Source organism: Lineus longissimus, chromosome 6 (assembly GCF_910592395.1).
Source record: "Lineus longissimus chromosome 6, tnLinLong1.2, whole genome shotgun sequence".
Lineage (NCBI taxonomy): Eukaryota > Metazoa > Nemertea > Pilidiophora > Heteronemertea > Lineidae > Lineus > Lineus longissimus.
The window spans coordinates 3931903-3951435 of record NC_088313.1 but is presented as its reverse complement, the minus strand read 5'-3'; the positions used below and the strand labels follow the sequence as shown (position 1 = coordinate 3951435).

The 19533-nt window shown below is 43.6% G+C and overlaps 2 protein-coding genes across 5 annotated transcripts; one reads left to right on the top strand and one right to left on the bottom strand.

Annotated features, from left to right (window-relative positions):
* Positions 1-1174: 1174 nt before the first annotated feature.
* LOC135489507 (uncharacterized) lies at positions 1175-8398 on the bottom strand. 2 transcript variants are annotated; one of them, XM_064774889.1, is made up of 12 exons: positions 8292-8398; positions 7147-7327; positions 6199-6399; positions 5665-5694; positions 5049-5249; positions 4552-4758; positions 4181-4198; positions 3481-3693; positions 3205-3231; positions 2830-3036; positions 2349-2571; positions 1175-1905 (listed from the first exon to the last, which is right to left on the bottom strand). In XM_064774889.1, the coding sequence occupies exons 2-12, from the start codon at positions 7208-7210 to the stop codon at positions 1749-1751; spliced, it is 1548 nt and encodes a 515-aa protein (XP_064630959.1). In that variant the 5' UTR covers positions 7211-7327; positions 8292-8398; the 3' UTR covers positions 1175-1748. The 2 variants fall into 2 exon arrangements, with proteins under 2 accessions (XP_064630959.1, XP_064630960.1); XM_064774890.1 differs by lacking the exon at positions 5049-5249 and having other exon boundaries at positions 1177-1905.
* LOC135489508 (uncharacterized) lies at positions 7629-18462 on the top strand. Of its 3 annotated transcripts, XM_064774891.1 has the most exons (8): positions 7631-8306; positions 12924-12994; positions 14312-14464; positions 15203-15399; positions 15700-15777; positions 16382-16655; positions 17007-17186; positions 17606-18462. In XM_064774891.1, exons 2-8 carry the CDS (start codon positions 12928-12930, stop codon positions 17797-17799), a joined length of 1143 nt encoding a protein of 380 aa, XP_064630961.1. In that variant the 5' UTR covers positions 7631-8306; positions 12924-12927; the 3' UTR covers positions 17800-18462. The 3 variants fall into 3 exon arrangements, with proteins under 3 accessions (XP_064630963.1, XP_064630961.1, XP_064630964.1); XM_064774893.1 differs by lacking the exon at positions 15700-15777 and having other exon boundaries at positions 7629-8306; XM_064774894.1 differs by lacking the exon at positions 14312-14464 and having other exon boundaries at positions 7644-8306.
* Positions 18463-19533: the final 1071 nt, after the last annotated feature.

Below are 19533 nucleotides of genomic sequence, written 5' to 3'. Positions count from 1 at the left end.
GTAACACGAATAAATCGTCTTCGACACAGGAAATCACCAACACAAATGCGACGACGCCTACGACCGCCAAACCAAATGCGGCGACAGATCCCACCAGCGCTGAGAGCGTTTCCAACTCGACGGCTGGGCCAATCATCACAACCAAATCAACTCTGAGTAACACGGACAAATCGTCTTCGTCTTCCCAGCCAACTGCCGTGACAACTGGGCGAGTTACATCACTTGGCACGGGCCCAATGTCAACAGCAACTTCAACAACAAGTGCTGGTACGTACGTATGCTCGAATTCCAGTTGACGACTCAAACCCGTTTGATTTTCATATATGTACGCGAAACCCCTTTGGTATTGCCAATAGTGTAAGTCATTCAGATTTAACTCCAGGCAATGCAACCAATGTTATTTGCATTGTGCTTTTCGTTTTCCGTTTCCGTCTCCATTTCTCCTTTCCCAAAAAAACGGTAAGCAAAGTTCAGTGTAAGTTCCAGTGAGCCTCAAGAGTAAATTTGACATGGAACGGTGCCAGGGCCCGGTTGTTCAAAGTCTTGTTAGTTTAGCGACTGCTAAGTTTTAGTGACCGCCACTAAACTTAGCGGAACCCTTGGGGTGCCGCTACCCCATGGCAGAGCCCTTGAAGTTCCGCTAACTTAGCGGTGACATAGCGGCAGCTAAGCCTAACGGCACAAATTTGGCGGCATACTAAGAAACCGTGGTTTAGCGGAGGCCAAGCCAGCAGAGAGCGGAGCTTTGAACAAGCGGGCCCTGGATTCCATACTCGTGTACCCAGGCTTGCTCTCGCCTATTTCACACTTTGAAGTGTGGTAGCCTTCATGTACGAGTGAATGCCTGAATCGTTGATGAAGGATTTATACATGTAAGTATACTTGCATGCAGTTGTGTGAGTGTGAGTGGGTGTTGATGAAATGAAAGTTTGTCATCTACAGACTCTAATTTTAACCTGGATTTGATAATACGTGTACATCGAAATAGTTTTGAACTGGCCCTGAAATGATCAGCTGATCGTTCTGAGGTCTCCAAAAGGAAAAAACAACTTTTATGAAAGAGAGAAGACAACTAATCAGATCTCAGGGATGGCCAAGTATTGACCATGCCCATCGATCGTTGTGCGTATGATAGGAGGAGACTTTACGATTGATGTTCACCACTGTTAAGTCGGCATGAGCATTGAATTGCAAAAGCAGCAATCTTGAAAACAAGACTTATCATTGTCATTTATTGATAGTTAATTTCAGCTTCTATTAACATGGTAACATAGTGCCTAAGTCTAATACATGTGTTGAACAGTGAAAGGAAGTCGAAAACTGCTAAGCACAGTGGCATACAATATCCATCCTGACATAACCACAGGTTTTCAATAGATGTATTATCCGCCTCTCGATATAAACGAGGTAGCAGTATCAAAAAGACAATATCACCTACTGAACGGTTTTGAAGTTACAAACGAGCCTCGAGGGAGTTTCGAAATTCCATGCTTGAAGTAGGAGACATTAATACATAATTTGTCATCTTCTAAATTCAGTTTAAGGGACAGTGAAGTCAATTGGCATGTCCCATTTTGACTGTCCTTGACCCGGTTGCGTTAGCCGTAACGTTGGCGGTAAGTCCTAACGATGTAATGAAATAAGCTGAAGGAGATTACGCTTAGTTGAGATAACGCTGGTGTTCGACTCAATAAACGCCGAGTGAGCAAATTGGCCCTGGTTTGGCTTCACCGTTTGCTTAGTCACTGTTAATGCCTAGGCGCGAGCCGGAAGGAGGCGTGGCAGCAGCAGTAGTTGATGAGGCAGGAGTCCTTGCGGCATGTCTGGTAGGTCAGCGTCTTGATGAAGGGCGCGGATGGAGTCTTCGGCAAATACATGACGAAGATGGAGTCCTCACATGTAAATCTGGAGCAAAAGTATCAAAGTTACCGGAGAAGCTGAAATTACTGTACTAGTCGTCGTCTATGTTGACGTAATTGAGGTTCGGAAGTCTCACGTGTAATGAGATTTTCTATGGCAAGTTTCTGACTTCAGAAAGTAGGTCAACGTGCCTTTGTTCACAAGCATCCCCACACCTGAAAGTATGGCCGTAATCAACCTTGGCTGGATACAAAGAAATTCTAACAAACGCCAGGATATGGAGGTTTTACAATGAGCTCCCTCCTCCTTCTCCATACATGTACCCTTCCGTTTACTCTTTTGACTGGCAATCCCTCCAGCACTTGCAGCGTGCTCTCGGTATAGAAATGTCGATAGCGTATACAACGTGACTGAAATCACCGTGAAAACTTCATCATTTTCGACCAACCAGCACAACCGGTAAAGCGCGCAAGAGAAGTATCCCGTACCTGAATTTAACCTTGGTAGATCTGAACATCTTATCTTGTTTTATCTTCTTTGTGTCACCACAAACATCATCACATGTCTTCCCTCTGCCGTCCTTCTTACAGCTCTTGGGCACAGCGAACACGAACCCCTTGGTCATAGCTTGGGCCGAGCAAGTAGCTTGGGCAAGGATACGCGCGGTCTCCCCTGTGGGGACCGCTGGCTTTGACGTGCTCTTTAGCTTTTCTGAAATGTTACAATTGTAACCGATGTACACAGTTTTACCAATGCATATTCCCCAACATTACTACACAGACATTTTCGTCCTTTTGAATCGTGGTGAATTCAAATAGAAAAAAGTCTGAAGCCACTGGCACCAAACACTGCTTTATTACGATAATGGTGACTCGTCATGACGTCATCTTGTGATGTTGTCCGTGCGCGTCCGTAGATACACCAGGCAGAGATTGTCTCCTCAAGGGAATGGCCATTCTTCTAACTCACTTTTGACGCATGGTGTCTCCGTGCTCTTGAAGTCCCACTTGCCGCCCCCATGGCAAGTTATGACCCCACGCCCGGCTGAGTCCCGCCTGACTCTTGGGTGGATACCATAGTAAGGCGGACACTTGAAAGCCAGCACCTTAGCTGTCGGGTAGCTGGTGCCAAGTCCGGGGAGCACTTTTTTCCATTCCCAAGGAGTTTGACAACTAACTAGAAAAGGAAGGGTTATAAATGTACATGTAAGTTGCAAAAAAACAGTAAGGGGAAAATGTAGTCACTCAGAAACGGAAAAACGTTGCACTGGTACGTTATGTTGCATCAGTTCCCTAGCTAGTTTATCCTTTCACTTAATAAAAGAAATCACATCGTTCAACTCACCTGTACGCTTCAGTCTCTGCTTCCCAGCTAAAATATCAAGAGAAAAGAACTACGTGACCAAAGTACGCCTGTGCTTCTACAGCATACTGATCATGAAGAATGAACCTGACGCCGACATGCTCCTTTACCATAAAGGAATAAACATAAAGGCATCACTTTAGGCAAATTCCTCTTGGCGGAACCTTACTGAAGGTATTTTGAAACATACGTCACGACTCTTGGGTTTGGGTGGACTGCACCGTTACGCTGTTGAAACATATAAATCAACCTGCTTACCTATACAGATTGCACCAGTTTTAAAGCTCCATTTCCCATCTGCGAGACACTTGACAACGCCTCCCTTCTTCTCAAGTTCAGGGAGAAGTCGTACCCCCAAAGTCCTAGGGCAGGACAGCTTGATGCTCGTACCATACTTGTACTCGCGCCTGATCTGTCTGTTGAATGTCCTCCAGATCTTGTGGGTGTGGCAGGGTTTCTTGGTCGACGTGGCTTCAAAAAGAAATCATTTTTAAAATTAAAATCGACGATGGCAGCAGTGTATTACCCTCAGGTTTCACTGTAGGCAAATTCCTGTTGGCGGAACCTTACTGAAGGTATTCCTACCCTCATACACTGCTGAAAACTAGGGGTGCCAGAAAGGTGCTATGGAAATCTTTAGGGTGCCCTGGCACAGCAGGGGTGCTGTACGGAACTGTGCGCCCGAGGAAGGGTGCTATGGACAAACTTGGGGTGCTATGAACAAAATTGGGGTGCCATGGACAAAATTAGGGTGCTGTGGTCAAAGGTGGGTTGCTGTGGGGAGCTATATGACACCCTAATGCGTGCTTCGAAGCACCCATAGTTTTTAGAGTGTGTAAAGAGATGTTAACCACAACCAATGTCTGCCAAGTTTAATCTCAGTTTTAACACACTATAACCGTCAACAGGGTCCATGATAAAGAGACATTTCTCAGACATGATGTTCGGACATACTCACGTCTTCTTCTTCGTCCCGCTGAAGAAAAATTTAGATGATTTTATTTTAGAAATGTGTACATTACATTAGATTACATGTACGTTGACTATGGGATGTGTACGGCATAGGAAGTGACTGGAGCCGACCTTTCAGGGGTGTTGGCTACGACGAAACCTTTCTCGCCAAAAGTACGTAGTTCCAGGGTGTGTGGCGATGTTAAAACCGTGTACACTCCGGGCGCACTGGATCGGCCGGATGATCAATGGACTGCCTTGGGAGTCTAAACTAGCCTGAGGATCAAGATGAGGGGGATATACTAGTATATTTGGCATAACATGTTGCCCGACACTATTCGCTGTTGATAAAGATGACTGGATCAGAAGAATGCTTACCAATGCAGATGGCTGGACGGTCCATGCTCCATTTCCCGCCCTTCAAGCATTCGACCACTCCCCTTACGTTCTCCAACTCCGGTACAAGGTGCATCCGTAAGTAGCGCGGGCAACTCAGTTTGATTTTAGACCCTTCCCTGTACTTTCTTCTCAAGCGTCGGTTGAATGTTCTCCACACGTGATGGGTCTCGCAGCCTGTCTTCGCAGCTGAAAATGGTCAGGTTAGTCAATTTTCCAAAACCGCGCGCGGGAAGCTTTCTAAAAAGGAGACCTAAAGTGATATTCATCAGCGATGTGCAGTAGCACCAAACACACATGTAAGTCGTCGCCGAAATTCTACAACACATATTCGATAAAGGAACTGGAAGGTATGGGTTGCCTCACCAAATACGCCGCGGGGGTGTCTGGAGCTGAAATGTACATGTAGACCCAAAATGATGAAATGAACTGACAGCTCCACCCGAATGAGCATGATGTACAGTGAAGTATCAATTTACCTGTGCATATCTCGGATTCAGTGAAACTCCACTTTCCTCCAAACAGACACATGACTGTGCCATCCTTGGTGCGAAGGTCTGGAACGAGCTTTCTTGGGGCGGGACACGTCAGCTGTATTTCACTCATCGTCACGTACCCGTCTTTTAGATTCGGGTTATACTTTCTCCAAGAGCTTGGTGGATGGCATTTACCATCATCGGCTACATGGAGGCGAGGTTGATTATAGAGATTAGGGATTGTAACATTACCGCGAAGACAGGAAAAAGTCCATCGCATAAACATGGTCGTTTTCTTGTTGCTCCAGCCGGCACTGGTAGGGCCAATGTGGGAAGTTGAACGGTGTGCAGTAACTCCAACTCACAGTCACGTGCATCTATCATTCTAATGCAAAGTGTAAGTAAGTCTATCATGCAATTCAAACTTTTGTTCATTGCCAATGCCGATTTGTTGTTTGAATCAACGTTACGATCGGCAGAAATTGGTCCAGATTTTGTATCCGGTTGTGCATACATATACGTACTCATTCACCGATCGTGGCGCTGATTCAAATTAAAGGAGTTGAGCTGTGGTGGATCTTCCATAAGATTTGAAGTATCTGTATATACATGTACTTACATTTAGGTTTGCTCTTGACACTGTTTTCACCTGCATTGAATATAACGTGGCAGTCATATCATCAAACATTCAAATGAACAGCTCTATCTGGTGTGAAGTTTGATATCAATTATGACCTCAAAGCATGCAAGTCCGGCTAGAAACAGGGCCGGGACAAAGGAGACATGTTGCACTAAATTCCTCGCCAAACCTGAGGTGCACTGGGGCAGGATTACGAAGAGCATATTTTTATCGCCAAGTTTGTGACCATAAGTGTTGCTTTCGTCCTGGAATGATGAACATTTGTGTTTTACTTTAGGGAGAGTTTACTCTGAGAACCGGCTTTCGAACTTCTAAGCTGCTGAATCCTACTCTGTATGGTTCTACAATGTAGGCAGTCGATATATCAACCCTAAACAGGTTTCGGCCATTCGTTGTCAAGAGCAAGGCAAGGGATGATGTCGTATGTTGGCAACATTTGGAGCAGTGAAAGTCCATGGTTGTTGCTGAATGTTTTTAGGCGGGATTTCGCCAATGAAAATGCCAAAATCTTACCAAGCGTGCATATTTTGTCCGAATTGAAATTCCACTTTCCGCCGAACAAGCACATGACTGTTCCTCGCTTGCTCTTCAGCTCCGGGACAAGCTGGAGCCTCCCTGGACATTTCAAGGTGACTTCCACCATGGGAGGGTAGGAATGCTTTAGGTGGGAGTTGAATTTCCGCCAGGAGTCCCTGACGCGGCATCCGCCGCCCTCTATAATACAAAAATGTTCAGACTGCTGCATGAATGGACTCAGATCTTCCCCTTCTTCAGATTATAATCAGCAGACAGAAACGTTCATAGGAAAGATTTTCGGGTTGATTTCATCTTTAAAGGGACAATATAGGCAGCAGCTATGCAGGCAAGATAAAGTTACACAAAGCCGCCAATAGGGGTCTCTCACATCTCACAGTAGGTCGAAATGATTCATGCTTGTACGAGGTATCTTTTTAGTGCGGAGTCTGACATGATCAAATGCCACCGAGGTGGAAGTTTACTCGACTTTCTTTTCTGTTATGTAGAATTTTACGGGAAAGTATGCCGCGTCAGGCAGCAATCATTTGCGCGGGCTTAGTGGTGATGTGACAAAGCCTCTTTGCAAATCGAAAGAATCGTTTAATCATTATTCATCTATTTCACAATTAGATTGAAATTCTGTCTGTGAATAAACACGCACATATTGTCAATATTTTGCCAAAGCTGTCATCACGTGTACAATGTACTCATTAGTTAACCATTGAGTCGTGGGTATGCATGACAAATCAAGTTATTTGGAGTACAGAGTGTAAATCAAGAATTAGTACATATCATATTCAGAAACATTTATTTAGGCGACCACTATTTAAACCGACGTTATATGTATCAACATTAAGTACACGTATCTGAATAAATGAATAAAGAACAAGTAAAGTATACTTTTGTGAGAAATTATTGTTTTTCCCGATGTACTTTTAGACTTACCGGCGACTCTAATCCCAGTGATGACAACCAGAAGCACAGAAAATGCTGTCAGACCCCCAGACATCTTTCTTGAAGTTGTCCGACTTAAAGACTGTGTCCCTCTCGATTACAAGTATATATCAGCAAGACTTTTGTAGTCTCTCCCAACGGGTGCAGTGAATAGGCCTACCGAAAGCGAATACTGAAAATGAGGCGGATTGATAAAATTAGTCGCCAATTAAAGGGTGAGGCCAGGCTGATGAGGTTCTTCTTGACAATGTCAATATCAAATGTGATACTTTAATGACCGGTAATCGGACACTTGGTGCGTTCTAGTCCATTATTTATTTAAAGTTGCTTTGCAAATAAAACGTATGGCCTACATTGATGTCATGTTAACATCATTAGTCACTATCGCGAGTGAACTGCATTTAGACAGTATTTTTCTATTGATGGGTTGCCTTTAAGATCGGAATGGAACCTTTGCCCGGTATCAAAAAACTTTGGTGTCAACCCATTAGTTTAAGTTCTGGTTGCTTGTTCCGGGAAAGCGACTCTGGTGATAGCAAAGCAATAGTACATCTAATATTTTATGACTAAACAGTGGAGTTTTCACAGACATCAGGTTGGATGAACAGATAAACTGACGAAATCAGCAGCTATTCCAAGTCAACAGACGCTAAAGTAGCCTCATGGCGATACCAGTGAAGGTTCATGCAAGTTGTAGCCCTGCAGCATTTATAGGAAAATGATAAAACGCCCAAGCTTTACGGGGAAACATATTTCGCAGACCAGCAGCAATCGGAGCGGGTCGAAAACGATAAATATAGATCAACAATCCATACAACTAGAATCTCCTGTACTTGTATCAACCAATTGGAAATAATCAAATGGGTCCAGTTACGTCACGAAAGGAATTCAAACATTTGCATATCGGCACATTTCGGATAACGGTGTCGCGAACGCCCGTTCAAACTGTCCTTATTGGTGTCTCCGCCATGCGTTGCCAGGATATGCTCTGCTGTCTCGGTCGCGGCTGCTTTTGTGGATTTGCGTGACTCCTCCATTTCTCCGCGTCTCAGTGTGGATTGATCTGAGCTGGATTTGAATATTCTCTAATTTTTATCATCGCCGTGATGGATTGAGAGGAACTGAATATACTCTACCTTATATTCCTGAAGGTAAGTTGAAATATTCTGCTTTGTGCAAAAAAGCTATCACCTCTTGATAGGTTTTAGCGTTTGATTGCATCAAGTAATACTCCGCCTATAGTTCATGAGGTTCAGATCTTTAAATATCCCACTGCAAGTTCTTCTGGGGGTTCTTTTCTCAGGTTGTTTGGTCGTGTTTATTGGGAATACGACGACAACAAAATATGTACACAAATGAAAATTCTGATCAAAAGATTAAAGCTTTCATCAAACTATTAAAGGAATTTATTGTCATGAAAGCTCCTTATTTGCTGAAAGAAAGGATCTTGCATGCTACGAAAGCCATGAAAACCTACAGTAACAATGAAAAGCATGTCCACAGATTGATTCAAAGTACCTGTATTGCAATGAAATGCCCAGTGGGCCTCTCGTCGCCTTGGTTCCTTTACAGCCAAGGGCTGTGGAACATCCGTGCACAATGTACATGTATACCTATTTGATATCTACATGTATCAAAATATTAATTTATACATATCAAAGTATGCATGATATATCGTGGACAAGTATGTACATACTTGAGGACTTTGAATGTCGGACTAGATTAAGATTGTTTGGCTGTAATTTTTGGCCTTCAGGCAAATCTTTTTTTTAAACATCTAATGAAATTTTGTCAAGAGTACATTTATCAAAGACTACAATGCATTACACTCCGGACGCAGTGGACCGGCCTCGTTCCTCATCCTAACATAAGGAGATTCAATTAGGATGACGCGATGGACTGCCCAGGGAGTCCACAATGCATAAGCATTTTTCGAATATCATACTATCAAGAATAGACGAAACCAAGAATATGGAACTTTAGAAAAGAAAACATACATATACATGTATTTTATATTATATATGGCAGCATGAATCGTTAATTTTTATTTTGGTCATACGATCTGATCTGAATGGTGTGATGATATAGCCTACATAAGTAGCATTTAGCAACTTCGTAACTTCGTAACAGAATTCCATAGATTGTCCGACAGGAATGTAACTAAATATTGAGCCAAATCTCATTGTAAAATCATCATATATCTACTACGGTAAATCTTAATTGTATCCGTGTTATTATTTGTGGTGACATCAAATACTTATTGATATTAGGCCTGTATAATCGTAAATGACTCGAATGCCAAAGATGCTTTGAAACATTTTGCGTTGGTCGTAACCCAAAGGCAAAAGCCAAATTCTACATAATCATAAACTATTTGGCGATTGGCCACATTTTCAAAAGTGTGCTTGCGTTGACAGGCACTTAGTGAACATGGGTTAATATCCAGGAGCGAAACAAAAATTAGTTGTTGTTTTAATACATGAAGCACCAAAAGACCTTTCTGAAAGGTTATCCAAGATAATAACATGATCAAACTCGTTTTATGGCGGTGAATATTTGGTTGGGCGGGTTAATCGTTATCTTGGAGTGCTAGAACCCCCTCAGGACCCGAGTCTATTGGTCTTCTAATCAAACTGGTAGGTAGACGCGGTCCCCGGGAGCCTGGAGCACGGGCCATCCTGATGACAGGGTTGTTCATCGATCTGGCAGTATCGCTAGTTGAGGAAAGAGACATGACATGATCATAACGATAGATAATTGGCGGCATAATGAAGTGTGTAGGTACCAGAAACACATTTTGATTCAATTTGTCAAACTTTTGAAGTTAACCAATTCAATTAAGGATAATTATTGTCCATTCTTCTTCTCCTTCAAGATTGAGCTGGACACTCAAATCAATGGAAAAGTTCCCGATATTCTTTATCATTTCGTATTTGCCTACTGCCGACAAAAATAAATATCAAACATTAGATTAATCACGGTCAATGTTTACTTCCATTAAGAATGTGACTCTAAATGTAACTACATGTAATCAAAAAAATCATTGAAAATCAAAGCTCTGTCATTTATAAGAGTTTTATATCTTGCCGACAAAAAAGCAATTCTTGAACAGATTAATCATGCTCAAACATAGCTACATGTATTTACATTATTAAATCACACCGGTCAAAATTGGTGTTCAAGTGATATTTGACTTTATATTAATTGATTGATATAGGTCAGTCGATTGAAGGATTGGTCTATCATCGCGGGGTTAAGTAGACTGTTTACACATTTTACAACGTCCACATTTTTGGACACCGTTTGGGACATGCCATAAAATACCGGCGAAAGTGTGCACCGCTGATAAGCTGCAGATCAAGCGTGTCGAATTTGCAGACCTGTGGACGATGCTTAAGCCCGCAGCACACTCGCCGCCAACTTCGGCGTTCACAGGCGTTTTTTGCCGCAAGAGTCCTGAACGCCTGAAAAATCCCTAGTCTGCTACGAACGGCGTCGGCGAACGCGACTTGCCGCCACTTGCCGCAACTAAACGCCAAATATCTAACATGTTTGATTTTTTACGCGTGTCGCCGCGTTTGAACGCAAGAAGAAGCCAGGTGTGCTGCGGATGGCCGCCTGACTTGGCGTCGGCGGCGAGGCTATGGCCAATCAGCTTGCGTCTTGATGTCACATGATTTCGCGCTGCATGGCCCAGGATGGGTTAAAGTGGCGGAAAAGACGCTTCTGGGGCAGGTGTGCTCTGACCGGGATCCACTGGCCGCGAACTTTGGCGTCTAGAGGCGTCAGCCGAACGCTTCTTGTCGCCAAAGTTGGCGGCTAGTGTGCTGTGGGCTTTATTTTCCCAGCGTTGGAAAAGTGATTTAAATGGAACTACCCTAAGAAATGGATGTATGTCGGTATAGATGTGAGGGCGCTATCAGAGGGACTTGACCACCAGAAATAGACTCAGGTACATTTGTATAGAATTATGATAACAGCGAATAAACAAGCCTATTGGCGATCAGGTTCAAGAGGTAGTGGAATGCAGGCTTTATGCATGCTCAGTGTTAGGCGGTGGCTTTCGCACGTGAAATATAGCACACACCATAATTTTTAGTACACATCGTTTGCTTTTGAATAATAACACGTTATATGTTGTCGCGGCTATAGGCTGTTGCCTTGTCCAGCTCCTGGCATCTTGACTTTTCTGCTTATGAACATACGTAGTTTATTCCCGGTCAGTTGAAAACAGTTTCCGCATCCTTTCCAATAATCCAGAGTTGTGGTCGACCTCACAGTACAGAGCAACCAACACAAGCACATTAAGCTAAAGACCACAACATCTTGAGTGCCCATTTAGCCAGACGTTGACGTCTCAAGCAGCTGAGGTCATGTTGCTTTCAACGCTGGAGTAGCACTTTACAACGCTGAATGTATCTAACTATGTATATACTGATCCAGGAGTCCCTTTGCGTACAAATTCATAACGGCAACTTTAGCCATTTAAGTGGCAGTTAACCAACATGTCTGTAACGTCGTAAAAAGGGGACTGTAATAGCAATATAGACAATATGATGTTATTTCAAGTACGTTTATCTTGAAATCGATAACGCTGTGACCAGCGGCGTTCCAACGTTTACTTTGCACAAGCCCCACTTCAAAGCAAGTTGCTGGTGATACATCAGCTAAGCGATTGATTAGAGGGCTCCTACGTAAAGTCTATTAGTCTATTTATCTTGTTTGTTTAGTGGTATTCATACGTTACAAGATCAAACGACAAAATGACGAAATATTGCGCATAAATATTTCAATTTGGCCGTCGAAGCAGTTGCAGTCTCAGTTCAGCGGAAATACTGCGCAGCTTAGCTTGTTCGGCCCCAAAAGGTAATTTCAACGACTTTATCTTGTGCATGGCTTTGGTCATTTGTAAGTCACCTTCAAAGAAACATTTCGTCGTCGTCGTCGTCGTCGTCGTCGTCGTCGTCGTCGTCATCCTCGGCATCGTCTTCTTCTTCTTCTTCCTCTTCGTTCCTAGAGAATCTATCAAATCTATAATAATTTCAATTTTCAAGATGAAGCTGTGTGCCGATACTTAATGCACTGTATTTTATCGGCCACATATTTACACTCCATTTCATCCTAACTATGACAGAACCCGTAGTGCAATGATACGATATCCCTTAAAGGGATTCTAAGCCAAGTTTGTCATCCATGCTGAAATGAACCCTAGCCGACTACAGTAACCATCTGAATCCGCCATAATGTCTCCCAGGTTTACGATTGTCGTAATACGCTAAGAGGCAAAATCGCTCCCCAGATTACGATGTCGTAAATTCTCGGTGTTGACAACCTCGATCCCAGTGGGTGTGAGACAAGTTAAATGTGTTCGTTGCATTAACTCCATATGGACAGTGCCCCTGGAATGGGGTTGTTAGAGAAATCATCTGTCAAAGGTGGATTAAAGCGTGTGAAGAATGGCCTTCGGCGTCCTTGGGCGGGATGTCATCGTGATGATGTATTGTGCATGGGCCGTATTTAATATCGAAATAGAAGGTGTACCGAAATGGTAGTGATAGAGAATTTAGTGTATCTCAAAAGCAACAGTAGGAACAATGTCGATGACATTAGCTACAGGTATGCTAGCTGGAAGGATTGATATGATAGACTTCATCGCTGCTCGTGTCCATTTCCTTATCAGGCACACTGAACTTTCTTTCTTCAGCTGAACAAACTGCTCTAGGAAATTTTGTTCAGTATATACGTGTATATCCTTTTTCTTTTTCTAGGAATATGAAAATCCCTTTGCTTCAGCTGACATGGCTGTCAATGCTGTCCTTAAATTTCCTGCCAACTTCAGGTGAGTAGCCCAATGTTTGCATTGTTAAAAAACAGTGTCAAAGCCACGCACATGACTATTGGAGCAGGTCGCGAACGTTTAACAGCTGTGTCTGGTTCTCTTTTAAAGGGTTGGCCGAATGCACCGCCATTGTGGTCAGAACTTTAATCGTAAAGCAATTAGAACTCTTCCACAACGAATTGAATACCAATTTCGTTGGTTGAAGTCAGTACTTTGCTTTCCAGAGAACAGACTTCCACTTCAGAAATTGGCATTCACTTCCTGTTAATTGCTGTAGGATTTCTCGTTCTAGCCAAAATGGTGATGTCCGGATGATCAACCTTAGTAATTTAAATTTTTGACAGCAATTTGCGCACAATGGTAGTCTTATTTTTGATTGAGAAAAGGTTTTGATCAAGTAAAGGTCGAAAGCTCGTTTTCATTTCTTGGACAAGTCATCACTGACTTGAAAGATTAGAGGCAGCTTCCCTACCCAGCCTGTTAAACCGTGAAGCACGTTGATCGATCCGTTTTAGATTAGTTAACTCCCGGTGGAGTCCGTTATGATTGAAGAAGATCGAGGGGAAAATCTAATGGCTATTTTAGAAGGTTCCTGCATGGCGAAAAATCTGCCTGCGTCTATAAGGACAGCTGGAGTCATGCCAAGTTTGTCCATGCCAGGAGTATTTCTTGGAATTTTAGATATCAAAGGACACTATAAGCAGCTGCTAGGTAGGCAAGATAAAGTTACACAATGTCGGCAATAGGGGTCTCTCTCCTCTTACATTACGTCAAAATTATTCACGCTTGTACAATGAATATATGTAGAGCTGAATCTCACATGACCCGTGTCCTTGCTGTGCACATTAGTCACCCGAAGATGGCCAATTTGACCCCACTGCTCCTGCTTATAGGCAATACGGATGATGTCAATTTTTTCGGAGATTGGTCTCGTTCTGGATGGAGATTATCAGTAAAACTTATCATGAGAAGAATTGGGTGTACTAAAGTCCTGATACATGTGTTTCCAGTTTCCTTTGGTAACCGGGACAATTATACGATCGGTCATTGCTGATTAGAAACTGAGCAGCGGACGGATTTTTTCCTTTGTATGAAAAAGTGTGCTCCGCAGCGAAGAAAGCTAAATGAGAAAAATTGAGTGAAAATGATATGTACATTACACTGTAGCTTTCAGCGACAAGTTTCTGCACTTGCTTTTGAAACACTGAATATTCCTGATACATCCAGGTGTCTCAGTGTCAATGTTTTAGACAAGCGTTTGTTAATCGGTGCTGACGTAACATCACCCTTTCCTGTTCTTGATGTTCGCACTTTTAGGTGCCAAGTTTGCCTGTGATACAACCTTCCATCACCACAGCCAAAAATCACGGAAAGCGTGCCATCGCAGAGGATCATGGGAGTATTACGAGTTGCTCTGCAAGTCCACAAGGCATTTTACCAAACATCACCATGGAAACAAACGATCACCCAGTGAGCAATACAGAAGTGTTGTGGTCGTTGTTGATTTTGTCAGATTTCGGCGTGAGATTTTTGCGAGGTCGTGATTGATGTCTGTAAAGTGTTTTTCGTTGTTCACTGCATTGTTGTCTTTGCATGGTTTCAAATTCGTTACTTTCCAATGTATCAGTGTTGCCGGTAACCAATTTGTTTCTGTTTTGTCGTGGCCGTCTTCTTCTTCGTCGTCGTGTCGACGATTTATTTGAAAGACCCTGGTCGACGCAACTCTATGGTCGGTTGGGGCCACGTCTGTCCGCCGGTTTGGGGGCGCCTGTACAAAAAATAGGTCTGCGACAGAGACCTGCGCCTAAACCGGCTTGATTGCGTCGACACCGAATATATGTCATGTAATAAGTTCTTCTGCCGATCAGTCTCGAAGATGTACTGGACCGATATGTCGGCGTTTATTTCATCTTAAGGTCATTTTTATGCTCAACACATTATGATTGTGGAGTCATGACGTATCTCTTCCCATGCACACGTTCCCAAAAAAAGCCCATTAATTCTCCACTTGTACAAAGTTGACCGGAACCTACCCCCAAAATAACCACTTAATGGCTCATTCCTAAAGTCTACTTCTTCCATGCTGAAGTTAGAGGTTTTGATTGGGCGATCAAAGAGAGGAGTATTCTCCGCGGAAATTCAGAATTTTGCGGGAACGGACTAAGAGCGTTATCATGTATTCACGCGCCTCCTTGCCTTCTCTTCTAGGTGCCAAAGCCAAGTCCAGCCACTCTACCCGCTGCCGCCTTCCAATCAAGTTCCGCTCTGCCAGCCAGACCGATAGTGATCTCCTCAGCCTCCTGCAGCTGAAGGGAGGCGACTATGTTCCGCAGTACATGGCCACAGACGAGTCACAGGCCGCCAAACAGTTCACCAACTTGCTCACCATGTCCACGCAATATGCAGTAAGTCAGTCGGAAATAAGCAGAGGGTATAGTATTCCTTTGGGCTTCCCTCCGATCAGTCTTCTTTAAAATTACCCTCCTCAGCTTTATATCAAAACACCTTTTTCAGAAGCTTGCAACGCGAGGAGCATGTGAATGACCCTTGCATGCGAGGGGTGTATGTAAACTCTTTGATCCGTTCACGTTCAAAAAGACCGTTGCTGCTAACGGAGGACACGGACAAATGCCTCCGGTGCCTTGGGTTTATATAGAATCTTCTCCTTTGAAAATATTCAATTGAATATTGAAAATCTGTTCCAGAAAATTCCAAAACTCATGACTGCACACACGCACTTTGAGGGTGCTCCTGACCCGGTCCTCCGGTGGCATGAATACGGGGTGAGTACACTCACTCTTTACTCATCTCGATCGCCCACAAGTAAAAAAAAAATAATAATAAGCCAAAAACTGCCGTCCAGACAGTTAGTAATGATATCGTGCTTACCCAACAAGAAAGGCAATGGGGGGGGGGGGGGGGGTGCCTCAGTAAGCAAAAGGTTGGCTGCAGCAGGGCATTGATGGTATATAGTGATGGTATATAGTATGATAGGTCCTTACCATATCCTCTTGACCCTCAAACCTTGGATCCACTCCGCCGACCCGGACTCCGTTACACCAAAGGGGAGGTAACGTGGGACCGATTAACTCTGTTGGTTCAGAATGTACCGTATGCTTGCATATTATTTCTCTTTGTAGAATGGCTGCAGGGTAGAAAACCAAGCAGGCTTGCGTCCCTTAGAATGAAGTTAGTGTGTCGTTATTCCTCTGGCAATCTGAAACAACATTACTATCAAGGTCGTGCGAGGAGTTAACATCAGAGTGTTTCTCCGTCCCCAGCCCGATTTTTTGGGGCATGTTTCAAAAACATCAACACACACTTCTATTGAATTCTATACCTTATTTTGCATGATGGGTTATCCGACACATATTTGGTTCATTCCAGGATCCACTGAAAAAAGACCATATATTCGACAGAATACGTGATAATGCCCGTACGCGGACAATGCTCTCTACAGACTTTGATAAGTTAGAAAAGACTAACTGGGACGTTAACGTGATAAAAAATAGCAAAAAGAAGTATGCAATTAAACCGGGGCGAAGAAGAGCACTGAAACTTGAAAAGTTACGAAACAAGAGACAGACAGCGAACTTGCTGAATCATCTGGTGACGCCAGCCCAAGCAGGAATTACGCAATCAGTGGTAAACGGGACAGATGGTAGGTACATATAGGCGCTGGATTCCGAATTCACACAGTCTCCTTTCTACACCAGAGTAGTTTTAATGCGAACGGGTTCAGTGCAAAATAGCATTCCTCCGACCGCCCAAAATCGCTGATTGACTAATTTTAGACAGGTCAGCTTTAAATTTCGTTGATTTCATCTTAAGGGACTGAATGATTTTGGTCTGAATAATCAGTCATGGCCAAGCAGATGAATCGATCGCAAATTCGCGGTCATTTGATGTGAAATTCTAGCTATAAAATCGTATTTTGTAATGAAAGCTTAAAGCTGAACTGTCACATTTCTACCCTTTGTTAGTAAAACCATTCAGCTTCTTTTTGCTTCAGGTTCAGTGACGCGGATAGAGTACTGCCAAATGAAAGGTTCTGTTACAAGTGACGGTTATCTGCACATGTGTACGACCTGTGCTGCCACCACGACCCTCCCCGAGGACAGATTCCCGAGAATGATCAATGAGGCGATCTGCGCGCATACTGACAGGGACTGTCTTACCGTTCATGGGACAGGTGAGTCGTCTCAAAACACCCCAAATTTGCTTCGCCTGACGGTAAAAAAGGATAAAAAGTTTAACTTATCACCGGAGGTCAAAAGATACTTCTGGTAAACTACACATGAACTCACTTGAAGATCCCACAATATTGAATAACTCTCGCGCAACCATATATCATGGTCAACGGGTAATAGTCAACCTCCTGGCTTGCGTAAGCGTCCAGTGGTGAACACATTATTAACATGAACTACCGCATACTACACTCCGGACGCAGTGGACCGGCCTCGTCCTTCACCCTATGAGACAGCATAAACAGTATGACGAAATTGACTGCCCCATGAGTCTACCGCATACAGGCTTAAAGTGTTGGCCGATTTGGCCAATACCCCATGTAATATCGTGCATACCACATGTATTTGACTTTGTTTCTTTCAGCTCATGGGAAATGTACCCAGAAAGTGTTCCACTTGAACATGCTGAGAAAGAGATCAGGGGTCTGCCGTCTTTCGGACACGAATGGAACTACTGTGGTATTGGACGACTGGGAACTTTACACACAGCCTATTCGCGTCTGTTGTGAATGTCTCATTGACGCTCGGTCACTTTTTGCACCTTACATCGGAACGTGATAAGTTCCTTCGAAAGCATTCACTGTGATCAGTGATGTATGGACAAATTCAATCCCGCCGGAGAAGCCACGGTCCTGCTGGAAGCCATTTCTGCATGTAATTGTAAAACCAACATATATCATGCCTAGCTTGTCCCTTTAATGAGAGACAGTCCCTTGTACGCAGAGATCGTAATAGGGACATTGCAATTTTGGAGATGTGGAAATTAATTGCACCCTCCTTAAGACAAGGGGAGCCACCTACTGAACAGAAGAGGAACTATCGTGAATGTACATTGCCCGCGCCTGTATAGGCCTAAATGTACATGCATGATAGTTCCTCTTCTACCCAGCTGGTATCTTCAGAACGGGACATTTTCTCGTACGCTGCATCCTCAGAGATGCTGCCCGAACTGCCCGTCATTTTTCCAAACAAAAATGGAGATGTGAAACTTTGTGATGTGACATGACGCTTGTCTATTTAAAGGGTCATGGATGCGTTGAACGTCAAAATGCCAACTGCTTTTGGAGTGTTACTAAAAAAGGGGTATACATATACATACATATTGTAGGCTCTATATCATCTGGCGAATTCTGAAGACGATCTACATGTAAATTGTGATCACTGGGCAGAAATGCCTTGTAAATACAACACTTTGTAAATAAACAACGACACAATATCACACCACTGCAGTCCTTTTCTTTTTCACAGCCCATCTCATACGACACCGGCTAAGGTTTTATCCGCAGGTGAGAGATATTGGAGCAGTTTAAATCAGTCCTACATTCTGAACCATTAGGGGTACATCGTCCGTAACCCCCCCCCCCCCCCCCCCCCCATTAGTATAGATAACGGAGTCCAGGTCGGCGGAGTGGATGGTCTAAACTCTCCCAACGTATATTATTACGTAATTCACTGCATATCTACGGAACACTGGCCCACTAATCACAAAAGTTGATGATGATTTCAAAACCAGCTATCAAAAAGCTTTTTTCTCTAATCACAGACTCGACATGCGTGCGAGGAGAGGAGGATACGACCGACTCAGCTCTGACTTTTGTACGCTCCGGACGCAGTGGACCGGCCTCGTCCCTCACGTAATGGGTTGCACAGGGAGTCTAGGATTGTGAGGATGGGACTCACAATGATATCAAATAAATAAACCAGAAGTATTAAGGTAGCAGGAAGGGTTGGGCGTTTGTGGTTTCTGAGTCTGAGCGGTTGGTGTCTGTTGACTGTGCTTTAAGAGAGACTAGGCATGGCGCCAGTCTCTCTTAAAGCACAGTCAACAGGCATTTGGTCTCAGTATTTGGGTAAGTACAGAATCAAGGCAGCTCAGAGAGCAATGATTGAACGATGCTGTGGAAAAGTGCAAGGATACTACATCAGTCACGACCAACTTCTCATCAGAAAGCGTCACCACCAGCATATTCAATGTTCAGTTCCAACCTGTACCAGTCCAATGCACGCCTGTCATGGTCAGCAGTGGTCAGCTTAGCGCGATATGGAACATTCTTACGAAACTCAAGCGAGGGAAGTCTGCTCATTAGCATATCTCGCGCACTGCTCCTTCTGGTCAAACATCGTAGTGAAATCGAAATGGAAAACGTCTGGCTTTGCGCCAGACATTGAGACTAATAAGTGAAGAACTGATAGGTAAAGAACTTCTACTTGCGCGAGACTGCTGTGATAAAATTATCATTGCAAAGACTCCGGTGACGTACACATATATTTTTTACAATCAAAAATGCCCTC